General features: G+C 44.5%; 1 protein-coding gene across 4 annotated transcripts in view; it reads right to left on the reverse strand.

Moving 5' to 3' along the window:
• The window catches only part of PIWIL2 (piwi like RNA-mediated gene silencing 2), a 49754-nt gene that overhangs the window by 29587 nt on the left and 4233 nt on the right, over positions 1-15934 (reverse strand). For 3 of the 4 annotated variants that reach the window (XM_053269992.1, XM_053269991.1, XM_053269989.1), the window contains exons 2-8: positions 14760-14961; positions 13108-13186; positions 12835-12979; positions 11416-11598; positions 10894-11004; positions 6534-6651; positions 5031-5155 (exon numbers count right to left, since the gene is read on the reverse strand). In XM_053269992.1, coding sequence (XP_053125967.1) covers positions 5031-5155; positions 6534-6651; positions 10894-11004; positions 11416-11598; positions 12835-12979; positions 13108-13186; positions 14760-14954 — 956 coding nt within the window. In that variant the 5' untranslated portion in view covers positions 14955-14961. The remainder of the gene's footprint in view (positions 1-5030; positions 5156-6533; positions 6652-10893; positions 11005-11415; positions 11599-12834; positions 12980-13107; positions 13187-14759; positions 14962-15934) is intronic. The other variant, XM_053269990.1, reaches the window with a different exon arrangement.

Genomic DNA, 15934 nt, shown 5'->3' on the forward strand with positions numbered 1-15934 from the left:
ATTTCTGTATGTTGCCAAAAGATGCATTCCAGAACAGGCACCTAACACAGAGCATTAGCAGATTAGATCACCTAGTTATAAAACATGGCTCACTGAACTGTTGGCATATTGCCAGGACAGACTGGTTTAATCCAAGGCAATTTAAATCATGGTTTTAATCCACAAGAAAAGAGCTGATTAAAATCACCTATTTTCAGTCAAGTTCCCATCTATGCGGTTCATGTATCTACAAGTATGCATACTAACTCACTGCTATAACAATTAAGATCGCTGTTTACAACTAAATAGAGACTTTATAGTGCCCAGGAACCTATTTGAAAAGCTCTGGTAATGTTGTCAGAAGTAATTTGCACTAACGCTACTATATGGTTAGTGGTGCAATTGCAAAAACAAGAAATTAAATTTCATTTTCCATATACATGATTGTAGGTTACAAAAGTTGCAGTCCTAGAAAGTTGCTGAAGAGTAAATCCCCACTGAACTCAATGGGACTCTGAAAAGACATGCAAAAGATCCTGCTGCACATAAGATCAGTTACTTTAACACCAAGACTTTCCAGAAGCAAGGACTGGTAGTTTCTAAGTCAATACTTCAAACATTAAAGCAAACATGATGGTATACAGTGCCTACACATTCCTATTCAAAAACAAATACAAAACATTACCTACTGTGTTTTATTTATATTTTTGTGTTCAAAACTTGAGTATTTCTGCCCTAAGTTCATTTTTCTATTGACAAAGTACTATACTTGATAGATTTACCAATAGTCATGGATTCAATTTTGAAAGATTATGAGTGTACCTTTTAGTAGGCATGTTTGTATCATATTAAGATGTCATTTATAGTCAGGTTATTTTTAAGCAACACTTAATATAACTGAAATTTTAATCAAAAATTATTTGTTAGATTTCTATACCGCCTTTCATTAGAACCACCTCAAGGCGGATCACACAAAAGCATAAACTACAAAAGTTACACAGTTAAAATATCAGATAGAATCTAAAAATACAGATCTGACTGAAAAACAAGCACAATATAACCATAAAAGATACAAAGCAGCAGCAATAGGAACAGTCATAAAAGCCTAGGTAAAAATCCAAGATTTCACACACTTTCTAAAAATTGTGATGGAGACTGAGGAGCAGATGGCCACCGGGAGAGCATTCCAGAGTCTGGGGACAACAACTGAGAAGGCCCTGTCCCACATGCAAGATAGCTCAGCCTCCCTCACTGTCAGCACCCGGAGCAGAGCCCCACCAGATGACCACATGAAGTGGGCAACAACCTTTGGGAGCAGGTTGTCCCTCAGGTATCCAAACCGTTAAGGGCTTTAAAGGTCAAAACCAGCACCTTGAATTGGACCCAGATACAAGCTGGTAGCCAGTGCAGCTCTTTCACAATGGGTGTGATGTGATCCAAGCAGGCAGTTCCAGATTAAATCCTAGCTGCTGCATTTTGCACTAGCTGCAGTTTCCAAATATTCTTCAAGGGCAGCCCCATGTAGAATGTGTTACAATAATCTAACCATGTTGTGACTAAGGCATGGGTAATTGTGGCCAGATCTGCATTCTTGAGAAAGGGACGCAACTGGTGCACTAGCCAGAACTCTGCAAAAGCACCCTGGCCATCTGAGCTTCCAAAAGCAGTGCCAGGTTGAGCAATACACCCAAGCTGCATACTTGCTCCTTCAAGGGGAGTGCAACCCCATCCAGAACCGGCAGAATCTCCTCAACTGGGGTTGAGACTGCCTTGGTCAGCCTGATGGATAATCTCAACTGGCTATCGACAGAGGGAGTGTGACTCTGCTGATGCTTTTGGATCTCAATGCAGCTTTCGATACCATCGACCATGATATCCTTCTGGACCACCTGAAGGAGGTGGGATTGGGTGGCACTGTTTTACAGTGGTTTCACTCCTACCTCTCTGGTAGATTCCAGATGGTGTCACTTGGAGACTGTTGCTCTGCAAAGTGAGAACTAAAGTGTGGAGTTCCACAAGTCTCCATACTGTCTCCAATGCTCTTTAACATGTACATGAAACCACTGGGAGAGATCATCAGAAGGTTTGGTGCTGGGTGTCATCAATATTTATTTATTTATTTAACATATTTTTATACCGCCCAAAACTTATGTCTCTGGGACTTTACAACAAAATAAAAGCAGAAAAGGTAAAACATTAGTTTAATAAAAAAAATTTAAACAATATTTTAAAACAACATTAAAACAATATTAACTAAAAATATGCTGGTGGTGACTCCCAGATTTACTTCTGCATGTCGACTTCATCAGGAAATGGCATATCTTCCCTAAATGCCTGCCTGGAGGTGGTAATGGGCTGGATGAGGGATAACTGAGATGGAATCCAAATAAGATGGAGGTACTGACTGTGGAGGATCAGGACCCAAGAGATGGTTTAGAACTGCCTGTTTTGGATGGGGTTACACTCCCGTGAAAGATCAGGTACGTAGCTTAGGAGTGCTCCTGGACCCAAAGCTCTCCCTGGTTTCTCAGGTTGAGGCAGTGGCCAGGAGTGCTTTTTATCAGCTTCAGCTGATATGTCAGCTACATCCATTTCTAGAGGTGATTGACCTTAATAAAGTGGTGCATATGCAGGTAACCTCCAGACTTGACTACTGTAATGCACTCTATGTGTCAGCTGCCTTTGTACATATTCCGGAAACTACAATTGGTTCAAAATGAGGCAGCCAGATTGGTCTCTGGGACAAGAAGAAGCAACCATAACACATCAGTTTTTGAAATAACTGCACTGGCCGCCAATATGTTTCCAGGTGAAATACAAAGTGCTGGTTATCCTATATAATAAAACCCTAAGTGAGTGTCCGTGGCTTTGGAACGTTGGCGTCTGCGTCCCTGTCTCCCTGGGCTGTTCTGGGCCTGCACGAAGTGCAGGCCCAGAACAGCCCAAGGGAGACAGGACCGCCGACACCAATGTTCAAATACTATGTTGGCCAAAATTGCCCTTAACCCACCCGCCCTCCCAGCTGCCCGAGTCCTCCTCTCCCGGCCCCATGGGCGAAATTGCTGCCGCGCCCGCCGATCGCTCGCCCGTCCTCCCTCCCTCCCAACTGCCGAGTTCTCCTTACGCTGAAATTGCTGCTGCGGCCGCCGCTGCCAACCACCCTCCCAACTGCCGAGTCCTCCTCATCCCCGGCCCGAATCAGTCGGGCGATGAAAGTGTTTAATTTGATAGGAGAGAGGAGCTCGCAAACAGAGCTCCTCTCTGTGCAAAGCCTCTGCCTGAACTGGCGCTTTGGACGCAAATGTGTCCAAAGCGCCAGTTCGGACAGAGGCTTTGCACAGAGAGGAGCTCTGTTTGCGAGCTCCTCTCTCCCTATCAAATTAAACACTTTCATCACCCGACTGACTCGGGCCGGGGATGAGGAGGACTCGGCAGTTGGGAGGGCGGGCGGCGGTGGTGGTGGCCATTCTCCCCCTCTCACGGATGTGGATGAGCAGCGCTGAGAAGGGAGAGGGAAGGATGGGTTGCGGAGCTTTGCTGCGTGCGAGCTCTTGACTCAGGCACTCGCAGCCAGCAGCTCTGTGGGAAGAGCCTCTCCTTGGGCTTTGTCAGGTATGCTACTTTTCTTGCACCTGAGCTGGCTTTGTCTTGTAAACAAACATTAAAATGTATTTGAGAGGAAAACAATGTTCCCCCTCCCCCCCAAAAAAAAACTTTCTGTAGCTTTGGTGCTGTTGTAATAAAAGCTCTGCTCTTTGCAACTGATGTTTCTCATCTTGCATGGTAAAGGCATGCAGTGCAGGGTGTGATGAGCTGGAACAAATGGCATGAAAGCCAAAAATGGTTTAGGGGTTACAGTGTTGCACAGGGGAACCTGCTTCAAATTCTTGCTCAGTCCTGCTGCTCACTTGATGGCCAAAGATCTGTCACTGTCTTTCATACCAGCCTACCTTGCAGGAATGTTGTGAGGATAAAAAGAAAGGGCCTGTATATGCTGCCTTGAGCTTACATGGTTCTTAGATTGTAAAGATAACTATCTTGAAATAATTGATACGGGAGAGGGAAGGGTAAATTAAAAAAGAGTGGAGGAAGGAAAAGACAGAAAGCAAGAGAGAGAGAGAAAGAGACAGACAGACAAACAGAAAGACAGACAGACAGAAAACAAGGAGTGAGGAAGGGAGACAGAACAATAGATAAAAGAAAATAAATAAAGAAGGAATAAGAGAGAAGAGAGAGAAGGGAAAAAAATAAACAAAGAGGGAAGAAAGGAAAACAGGAGAGACAGAAGTAAAGAACAAAGGGGGGGGGGGAACGGCCCCACAGAGCACGCCCATTAGAGAAACAAAAGAGGAAAAGAGAAAGAATAGAATAATTTTTTTTAAAAGGAATAGAGAGAGAGGGAAAAGAAGAGCGAGAAAAGGAAGAAAAGGAGAGAAAGGAAGACAAACAGAAAGAAAAAAAAAAAAAAGCCAAGAGAAAGGAAGAAGGAATAAAGAAAAGAAAAAAAACCTAGCGCCCGTTATTATAACGGGCTTAAAGTTACTAGTTACCTATAATGCCCTTAACAGCTTGGGTCCAGGCTACTTAAGAGAGTGCCTCCTTTGTCACAAACCCTACCGCCTTTTACGATCTTCTGGAGAGGTCTGGTTACGGTTATCACCAGTTTGTCTGCTGGCAACTCAGGACCGGGCTTTCTCTGTGGCTACCCCAGTACTTTAGAATATGATCCCTGCTGAAAGTAGCATGTCTCATTCTCTGTTTGTTTTCAGGAAGACCCTCAAGACTCTCCTGTCCTTGGCAAGCTTTTAATTAGAATTAATTTAATTTTTATAATTGGTTTTATATATTCTAATCTGTGATTTTTAATATTAAAATGTGTATACTGCCTAGAAATGTACAAATCAGGCAGTATAAAAATATAAAATAAAATAATCAAAAACTCCATCCCAGCCCCCACCACATATTTTTATCTAATCTGAATGCAAAGCAACAAGTAGTTCACAGACTGACACAGCTGTTAGAGGAAAACTCTAGCTTGCACTTTCCCTTACCTCCTGAAAACAACATTGTAAAATGGAATGCACAAATCTGAGCTGGGATGTAGAATTTTGGTCATCTGAATCTTGACACTGATCTCTATGCCATCTGTCCTCCTTTGACACTTCAGATCAACACTCTAAAGCGGGAAGAAATTTCTTGCATCAGATCAATACATTTTTTTACCCAGGACTCTGACAAAAAATTCTGAAGGATTTAAGAGAATATATAATCAGCACACAACAACAACAACAAAAATCCCAACCCCTATTGCTTCCAGCCACCTATTAAACTGTACTTTCAGAAAAATGTATTCTAGAATGTGGCCAGCTAAGGGTATAACTCCACCACAATTTGCTTTGTTCCTCAAAAAAAAAAATCAAAAAGATCACAGAAACATGTGACTATGCCATTTAAAATTGTATACCACACACCTGCCACACCTTATTTTGAAACTGAAACATTAACTTTGCCAGTGGAACAGCACATCACTTTGTATATTGTTTTTGGCAGATTTACTCATATGCACAGCGGCTTCTCACGTGAAGACTGAAAACAACATCCTTTTCAGGGGCTGCACAGACCTTGCAAGGGACACCATAGAAAGCCAGGGCTATTTTAAGGCAGTACTCCCTTGAAAAGACTCAGAAGTGGAGTACTAATCTCATCTTGACCTGTGCTATGTTAAGGGACTAATCTGGAACATAGGAAGCTGCCATATACTAGAGTCAGACCACTGGTCTATCTAGCTCAGTATTGTCTTCACAGACTGACAGCAGCTTTTCCAAGGTTGCAGGCAGGAATCTCTTTCAGCCCTATCTTGGAGATGCTGCCAGGGAGGGAACTTTAAACCTTCTGCTCTTCCCAGAGCGGCTCTATCGCCTAAGGGGAACATCTTCCAGTGCTCACATTTCTAGTCTCTCTTTCAATGCATTCAGGGCAGACCCTGCTTAGCTAAGGGGACAGGTCATGCTTGCTACCACAAGACCAGCTCTCTTCTACAGAGAAACTGAAAAAGAGTATAACACACCCTTCATTAATGACATCCACTTATTATACCTGTCTGTATAGTTGGTTTTGGAATTTGGCTATATAATCATCTGTTACAACAAGGAGACCCAAATCAATAGTATCCCAAGTAACAAAATATACTTCCTTCAGTTCACTGGCCCATTTCCACCTTCTGCATTTCTATTTCATTGCATGCCGTTTATTTTAAATGTTGTAAAAGACAGTAGATATAAGTTTCCCCATTCACTGCTAAAATAGCAAACTGGCATAGTAAAAATGAAAAGTGTTGCAAAAGCTCCAACAGTCCTGATAGCAGCAGGCTGGGAAGAAAACTGTACTCTAAAATTCCTTCTAGAACCTCTCTCTGCACAAAAGGAGTTTCTGTGTATGATCACTCCATTCAGGAGATTCAACTAAAGCAGGCACAACCGGGCGTGTGGAGCTGGAATAAAAATCTCAATAGAATATGTTTCAGGAAACTGTTCAGTTGCTTCCCTGAGCCTTACTTGGGGCAACTTGACAGGCAAGAAGAGTATTGTGCCATCAAATGCAGTAACATCTCCTGTCACCGATCTATGCTCCTTCAGCATCCCAAAGCGCATACTCTTGCATTCCACATTGGGGCTGGAAGAGAAGACGACATGTAGAAAAGAAATGAACAGTTAGATAGATTAAATAGTACTCCTCAAGAGTTTCTCTAAAATCCTACTGGATTTGGAATGGAAATCCCATCAAGCAGTTCAGGTGGGATGTCAGCTAGTATCAACATTGTAGAAGGATGCTGTCTCCCTGCTAGATTTCAGGCAATAATTTGGACTGCTACCCTTTCTAGCAAATTCTCCAAATCCACTCAACTGTTTACATTACTATTCTTGAACAAATATTAAATCTCTCATGTCATTCATCAGTCAACAAGCTAACAAAAGGGTACAAAACCAACATTCAGTTAAACACAATGAACCTTTATTATTGGGCAACGTAGTAGGCACACTTGTCCCACTGAAGGGAAAGATGACTGTGGAGAAGTGCTGAGTAAAGAGTCAAAGGGAAACTATATTCTATTTGTTTTATTGTGTAACGGTTCCAATCTACATATTTATTTCTCCTGGGCATACCCGTTGCTAATCCCATGTGTGGCAGCTCTCGCAAGAGCAGCTGCCTGGAGGATAGCAACGGGGACGGTGAGACAATGGCGGCAACGGCGGGCCAGGCTGGCCGGCCGGCTGCCGGGAGCAGGAGGCAGCAGGCTGGCCTGGCCACCAAGAGCAGGAAGAGGCGGTGAGCCGACCCGGGCCAGCCGTCGAGAGCAGGAAGTGGTGGGCCGGCCTGGCCACCAAGAGGAGCCGGCCGCGGGCCGGCCGCTGAGAGCAGGAGGTGGCAGCAGGCTGGCCACTGGGGACAGGAGGCGGCGGGCCAGCCTGGCCCAGCCACCGGGAGGAGGAGGTGGTGGCGGGCTGGGCAGACTGCCGGGAATTGGAGGGTGGGAGGAGGTGGCAGGCTGGATGGCCCACCAGCCAGAAAGCAACGGGATCGGGAGTGGGTGGAGGGTGGGAGAGAAGCGGGGGGGGGGGGAAGTGGGCCGGCGGAGGCGCAGATGCTCTGCGCCCAGCCCAGCTAGTATGATAATGTTGGAACCGTTCACTAGTAGCCTAAACCACCTCGGGGACCAATCTTTGGTTTTAAAAGGCAGGATATCGATCTTTTAAATCAGTAAACAAAACACTCAAAGAAATTGGATGTTGGTGGACATCCAGCCCACAGACCAGTCACGTCCTGATCAGATGCATACTAAACATGCATCCCAGCTCTATTAGCACCAGCCCACATGAGTTACAGCTGCTACTTTCCAAGAATATACTGCTTTCAGATTTTCATTTTTCTGCACAACCACAAGGAGTAGAAAATTCAAAACGCAACTGTTCAAAGCGTTAGCACATAAAATCCAGGGGAAACAACAAACAAAGGTTTCCTGGGAACTACCACTTGAAGGACAATAACTCATTAAGGGTAAATCATAGATGCAGCATAGAATATTTGTACTTACTGTGAAGGTTTCTTTTCTCCTCCCACATGCTCCCGAGGCAGGAATTATTCAAATTAAGAGTCTTTACGAGCCAGTGGAGGAAGAACCTCTACTCAGTTGACAAGCTAGTAGGAAAAGAGGCCACTCACAGTATGCAGGAAGAGAGAAAATAGTTAGAGAAGCAGGAGATGACCAGCCAAGTAGTATTAAATGTCATAGAGCAAGTCCATATGCCCATAAGACAACCCAGCTGCCAACTGGGAAGGCATGGGTGCCCTCCATTACACCAGCAAGGCTGGTCCAGGAGGGCAGACAGTGTGGGATATACTACAGCTATCATCCCGGGTGGGGAAGGATGGGTCTAATGAGTGTCAAGGACTCAACAGCTGAATGCTTGGGCCAAGGCATGTGTGCAATTTCGAGTGCCTTGTCTATGTGGATGGGGTCTTCCACATGGCTGCTCTAAAGATTTTCTGCAGCGGTGCCTTGGAGGAAAAGGCTGCGGAGGTAGATCCTGCCCTGGTATAATGGGCTGTAACATGAGCTGGTCGAGTTAGGTGCTGAAGCACGTAAGCTAGTCAGATTCTGGCCTTGATCCGCCTAGCAATGGCAGATGCAGACGTTTTGTGGAAGATGGTGTCTGCCATTCTTGTTTTAACGCATTCATGAATCCCTCTGGAAGGAGAGCCAGGGCAATTCGAAAGTAGAAAGGAACCCTTAGGGACAGGCTCGGGGGAGAAATCTTCAGGGATTAACAGCCTCAGAGATAAAAGAGGCTACTGTGTCCCAATCATCCAACCTTTTCCCATTCTCCCTATCATTTTTTTCCTCTAATTTCTTTCATCTGTGTGCAGAATGAGTCTTGTTCTGAGCGGCAGCATCAAGGCAGTGTGCGCACACATGAGCATTCAGAGTGGGGCCTTCCTGATTCAGCCTGAGCAGGATCTAAAATTAACTGATGGACATCAAAAAATGTATGAGCACGCGTACATGCACACGCCTTCGAGGGAACACTGCTCCCTATTGCTGTGGTCTAGTGGTGAGGGGGATGAAGGTGTATCCTCCCCATCTGGGTGACTGGGGGAACTCAGGAGATCCTGAGCCCAAGGCTGGCTATGAGGGTCAGGACACTCCCCTCCAGACTCTTCTGAGGAATGCAGGCTGATTGAGGAGTTTCTGGAGGAAGAGAAGTCTACCTAGTCTTTTGCTTTCTTTCCCCCATGTCCCTAGGCTGGCTGGGGGATGACGACTGAGAAGTACAGGGAGAATGACTATGTTGGCACTCCCTAGTTTTTTGCTTTTCGTGCTCCAACTGCTAGCCTTCCCCAGTGGCTTGCTGCAGGGCTCCTGGCAACCAGTTTTGCCAGCTTAAAGGTACTGGCTCCTCTGCTGGGAGGGAGCAATGAGGAGATTTGCCCCGTAAATCAATGGGACCCAAACAGTGTTCACTCTAACAGGGATCCCCAGATGTTGTTGACTATAACTCCCAGAATCCCCAGCAGCAAAGGCTTTTGCTTGGGGATTATGGGAGTTGCAGTCAACATCTGGGAATCCCTGTTAGAAGGAACACTGGGCCCAACAGGGATGGCTTACGTCTCACTGGCTGCAGTGAAGACATCTCATGAAGTAGCTGATCAGTGACTGCGGATCCACTGTGTGGAGACATAGGAAACTGCCATATACTGAGTCAGACCATTGGTCTATCTAGCTCAGTATTGTCTTCACAGACTGGCAGCGGCTTCTCCAAGGTTGCAGGCAGGAATCTCTCTCAGCCCTATCTTGGAGATGCTGCCAGAGAGGGAACTTGAAACCTTCTGCTCTTCCCAGAGCGGCTTCATCCCCTGAGGGGAATATCTTCCAGTGCTCACACATCAAGTCTCCCATTCATATGCAACCAGGGCAGATCCTGCTTAGCTATGGGGACAAGTTCTGCTTGCTACCACAAGACCAGCTCTCCTCACTTAACGGAGGCCAAGGCTATGCCATAACCAGCAGCAGCTGCATGGGACCCTGTGGCAGCAAGGAATGAGCCAGAGGCTTTGGTGCATCCCGCTGAATCAGCCCTGAATCTGGAGTGGGAGGCCTGGTGCTCGAGTGGTGGCGTCAGGAATTGGCACGGCTTTTTCCTTCCTTTTTGCCTCTGGCCCGGTTTTGCACTCCACTTCTTGCGCATGGTGGTGTCTGCGGCAGCGATCCTCACTGCCACAGCCCATAGAATTTGAAGATCCTTCCTCCAGATCAACATTAGAGAGTGGAGCCAGCAAGGACCCAATGGTGCTCCATGAGCTCCCTCTAAAGGTCAAAGATGTCCTTGCAGTCTTTGAAGCTGCAAGACTGGGAGGGCAAGGCTTTCTTTTCGGCAGGTGCTAAAGTGTTGGCCCAGAAGCCATTTTTAAGAGAGTGAGAAAAGGATATGAAGAAAAAGAAAGAGCAAAATCAGTTTTTAAAAAATTATGTTTAGGCAAAATTAAGAAGAAGGGGAAAGAAATAACCCCTAAAGAGAAGATAGATAATCTGCAAAAAGCAAAGGAATAGCAGAGTGAAGGATAAGAAAAGGTGAGTAGGCTGGAAAAAAACAGCTAGAGGTGTTAAAGAGTGGCTCACTGGGACAAGGCAGGAGCAAACAACTGAATGGAGGTTCCTCCTCCACTGGCTCTTAAAGGCTCTCTTAATTTGAACAAGTCCTGCTTCTGGGAGGAGAAAACCCACAATGGGTTTTCCCACACCAGCAGGGAATAGCTTATGTCTACCTCCAGCTTCTGAAACACTTCAAACTCCAGAGATCTATTTGAAAGTGCAAACGTTCCACAGTTACAAAAAAAAAGGCAAAACTGAAATACTACCTGAATGTCACATGATATTGGTAAACAGCTTCATTTTGACAGTGTATTTTAATCAGGTTCAGGGCTAAGGAGACTGGTATTCCTGTGGAGCCTTGCTTCATTAGTGGTTCTCTGAAAGGATGAAAGGACACTTTAAAGAGTTTACCAAGGCCTAATTCAAGAGAGAGAGAAAGTATGGTGAAACAAGCATGCAGTCCTATCCTACGAATATTTACTCGGAAGGTACACCATACTGGAATGTCATCAACTGAAGAGATAGAACTATTTTAGAATATGCTCTTACTGTACATCAATACCTTACTTTCTCTCACTATGCCTACCTTTTATCTCAACTGGATTTAAAAGTTTATAAAATTTAAATATCCATTAAATCAAATTAAGAGCCAACAATACAACCACAGAGCACAGCAACAGAGCAGCAAAAGAACAGAGTACTTATGTGAGTTATGCCCAATGTACTTGTACCAAAAACTGTTATGTAACTAGGCATAATTCTTTCTTTTTAAATCAACACTCACTTACTTTCTCTCCATCTGCTCATTAGAAACCTCGGAGGGAACTGCTGCTGGTCCAGGCTCTTTTCGCGGTGCTGGATGCAAAACTCCTGCATTTACAGCAGCGAGGTCTGCATGGGCCCTTCCAAGCCCTAGAGCTGATCTTCCAATAACGACAAAAGGCATTTCACTTTCCCTCTGAAAAGGTATTCTAAAAGCCATTGGGGGGAGAGACCAGAGTTCTATTATATGACAGCACAAAAGTCATGTTCTTACCAATTTTCAAAAAGCAACAAGAACACACTTTAAAAATCAAAGCTGAGAGTTTGAAGTATGTTATGACAGCAATTCTATTTGTAAGGTGTGGCACAGTGACCTGTTTGGATGTGACCCAGGTTCAAATTCCCATTCAGCCAGAAGGCTCACTGGGTGGCTTTGGGCAAGTCAATATCTCTCCACCACATCTACCATACAAGGTTGTTCTACAAACATTTATTTGTAAGGCAAGGGTTATAAAGCACATTGCATAATGAAGCACTTCAGGAAAAACAATGCAGAGTGTGAGTGCAACCCAAAACAGAGTTAGCATCTGAGCTGCACCGTAAGATAAGTTTCAACAGTTTAGCTTGCTACTGGATAGCTCTGTACTTAGAATGGAATAATCAAAGTTGTATGGACTGTGAATATGAATGTGAGAACAGCTGTTTCTGAGATGGAAGGCTACAAAAGAATAGCCACACACACACACTCTACAACCTCTGAGTCTCACATAAGAGGTATGAAAGCCTATGACTTTTCCACATCTCAAGAGAGATCAAACTGATTAGACCTAGTGTCTAATCACTGTCACTACAACTGTAACAAATAAAGTAGACGTGTTACAATTGAGCCCCTGCTTCAAAACTGATGCCCCCATCTCTATGTTAGTCTTGTAATTAAGTCCCAAAGTTCCTCCCACCCACAAAAGATGCACTCACCTGCTTTGAGAGGGGTATCAGTCTTGCTGGTCACAAGACACCTATTTTATTTTAGGTAATTAGTTAGTTACTTTCCCCCCTGCATCGCTGTGACAGCAGCAGCAGCTGAAGCACTGATAGCATTACTGGCAGCCAACTACTGGTTGCCAACCTTTATATCTCTAGAATGCACCAGAAAATGGTGATTGACAGCAGCTGGCTGCCAAGAATGCGAACAGTGCTTCAAGTGCTGCTGAAGCTACCGCTGCCTACAAAGACATGGGGGGGGGGAAGAAAATTAACTCCCTCCAATGCCACTTACTCTGCCATTAATTCTAGACTGCCAATGACAACCGGTTTAAGACATGTTTGCTTTATGTTAATTTCACCTGAGCCCAGGGGTTCCTAGGATAATTCATGATCACCTACTACTACTGCTAAATAAAGCCAATGTATATTGCCTGTGTCCGTCTTAGTCTCTCTTCACGCACCTGCCACGTCCCAGAAGTGCCACCTTGCCGTCTCCAGCTGGCCCTGGCCTTGACTGTGCAAGTGTGGGCTGTACTGATGAATGCACTTTGGGTTTGACACCAGTGTCACCCATCCCTCGGCCTAAAACACCCAAAATGCCTCGACCTGAACAGAGAACATTAAAAAAAAAAAGTTATAGGTAGAAAATAAGTTTGTTTATAGATTTAGATAGAATCCAACGATAAATAATACTAAAGCATGGGCAAGAAGCTCATATGGCAGCAACAGCTTACCTAAAGGAGGACCAGAAACAGTCTCAAAGCCAAGTCCCCGGAACATGGAGGACAGAGTTGGGGCAGATGCACAAGACTCCTGAATAAAGACAGCGGGAGACTTTTACCAGGACACTGCAAAGCCGGTGGTAAGCATAAAACCAATCATAACTTTGTGTTTTGCTGGTCGAATGACCGTAACAATAAAGATTTGATTCGATTTGAAAACCAATCATAACTGCTGCAAATGAGATGCGTATCAAGCAATATAATATTTAAAACTGAAATATTTTCCAAATGAAGGCAACTTAGCAGATGAAATTCCACATCTCTCTACAGGTGCAGGGTATATCCATGGCAGTTTTCCACTTGGCCCCACCAATATTAACAGGGCTAACATAATTCATTCTGTTCTCAATACAAAGCATTATAACCAACAACTTTTAATGTTAGTCTCCCAATAACCTCTACTTTTCTAGCCAGCTTTTACAAGTTTCTCCAATATGACTTGCCTAAAAGGCCTTCTATCCAGGCCATCTTCTCAATTGCAACTCAACAACCAGAGAACTGATTGAAAAATTCTAACAGAAAATGCCAACTATCCTAAAACAAAGTTTCCTTATCTGAACAGGGTAATAGAATTCAGTCAATTTCAACAAATGCAGGCTTTACACCTGCTTGCACCCCTAGAAAAACTGTAAGGTTGTCAGATTTTTTTGCTTCTTTTAAATTATTTGCATTTTCCTGCTTTGTTGCTGTTCCTCAAACAATCTATATATTTATTTCTCTAAAATGCAAGGAAAAGTTCGCCGTCAAGTTGATTTTGGTCAAGCCCTGTGGTTTTCTTTGGCAGGAGGGGTTTACCATTGCCTCCTCCCGCGCAGTATGAGATTATGCCTTTCAGCATCTTCCTATATTGCTGCCGCCCAATATAGGTGCAGCGGGGATTCGAACCAGCAATCTAAATGCCTGTTACTCAAGCATTTCTCTGCTGCGCCACTTATGGTGACTTTCTAAGGCATAACCGTGGATAATCCAATGTGTGGCAGCTCTCGTGAGAATTTGAGAGCAGCTGCCTGGGGGACAGCAACAGGGAAAAAATGGCAGCAGCGGCCGGGAGAGAAAGCACCGCCGGCAGGCAAGGAGCAAAAGCTCCTAAAGCTCCCGCAGCCCAGCCCGGCCAGCAGGGAGGGAAAGGAGAGGATGGAGAATGGACTGGGGCTGAAGGGGGCGGGTGGGAAATGACAGGGAGAACTAGGGGCGCAGATGATCTGAGCCAGATCAGCTAGTAGTTATGAATATGCATAACACTGCAGAACTCATTCACTATGTAGGGGAAATACCCTCTCATCAGTTACAAGTATCCCATGGAACAATCACCTACAACAACAACAAAAATCTGAGGAATCATGTGCTGGCACAAGATGACCAACTGCTTCCCAGACTGGCCCAACGGGCAACAGGGCATATTCCCGGTGCGCCCCACCAACAGGGCGCCCCTGAGCCCCGCCACACTCGGCAGCAGTGAATACTCCCACCCTTAAGTACCCATTCTGCTCAAAACCCGGCGCCCTCCCCACATACATTCCACCACCCTCTCAGTGCCCCCAGTCCCGCCCTGCCAGTAGATAGGTTTCGGCTGGAAACTGTCATTGTAAAAGTTGAACACTTACCGGTTGCAAACGTCCTGGTGGCTGTTGTGCCATTTCCCGAACTCCCGGCATCCTGCCAGCTAAAGGAAAGGACTTTCCTCTTCCATAAGCAAGACCCTCAACAGTAGGCAGCTGCGGCTGAGTCTCAGGCACACAGTCATCACGGGACATGTGCAAAGCACCACCCCCCCGAAATGGGAGTCTTGAAGAATGCATGTTGCTACTTGAGAAAAAACACACATGTTTTATAGGCACACATGCTGACAAGTCATCCACAAAGGTAGAAAGCTAGAGTCAGGGAGGAAAACAACCAGATATTTTGTTTGTTTCAATTTTCCACATTGAAAAAACTCTTCTGAATTACTTTATGAGAATATTTATTCATTTATTTATGTTTTATTTATCATATTTTTACACTGCCCAAAACCTATGTCTCTGGGCGATTTACAACAAGATTAAAAGTAAAACATTAATTAAAAACAAAAACAAAAAATTTAAAAGCAAGAAATGTAAAACACAATTTAAAATTTTAAAACAATATTCTAAAAACAACATTAAAACAATCAAAACTATATCAGTTAAAAGTCTGGGTGAAGACATGCATTTAGAGACTTTTAAAAAGCTGTGTCAGAGATAGGGAGGCTCTTATTTCACTAGGGAGCGCATTCCAAAGCCTTGGGGCAGCAACGGAGAAGGCCCGTCCCTGAGTAGCCACCAGACAAGCTGGTGGCAAATGCAGACGGACCTCTCCTGAAGATCTCAATGAGTGGTGGGGTTCATAACGAAGAAGACGTTCTCTCAAAAATATGTGAAATGCTTTTTAAGATCAGCCTTTAAATATTGCTTTCATCACTCTTTATCCTCTCAAAATGCTTTCTAATAACTATGCAAGACAATCTAACATATTAGGCAATAACAATGCCTACATACTGTAGAGATATACAAGTTTCAAACCCTCTTGCCTGTTCCAGATTCCTCCATCTTTCTACAGCACGGGTTCCCAGCCCTTTAGCCCCCATTTTTTAAACAAGTGTACCTCCTCTTCTGTTGCAAATCTTCAGCTTAGGTATCTCTTGGGAGACATTCTCTCTCTCCCCCGTGTTACAGTTAAGAGACAGCTATTCCTGTCATTAGCTTACATTCAGTTGAGTTGCTCATGAGTAATCCCATCAAAATTAATGTAATAAGTAAACTTG

This window comes from Hemicordylus capensis, chromosome 8, assembly GCF_027244095.1.
Source record: "Hemicordylus capensis ecotype Gifberg chromosome 8, rHemCap1.1.pri, whole genome shotgun sequence".
NCBI lineage: Eukaryota > Metazoa > Chordata > Lepidosauria > Squamata > Cordylidae > Hemicordylus > Hemicordylus capensis.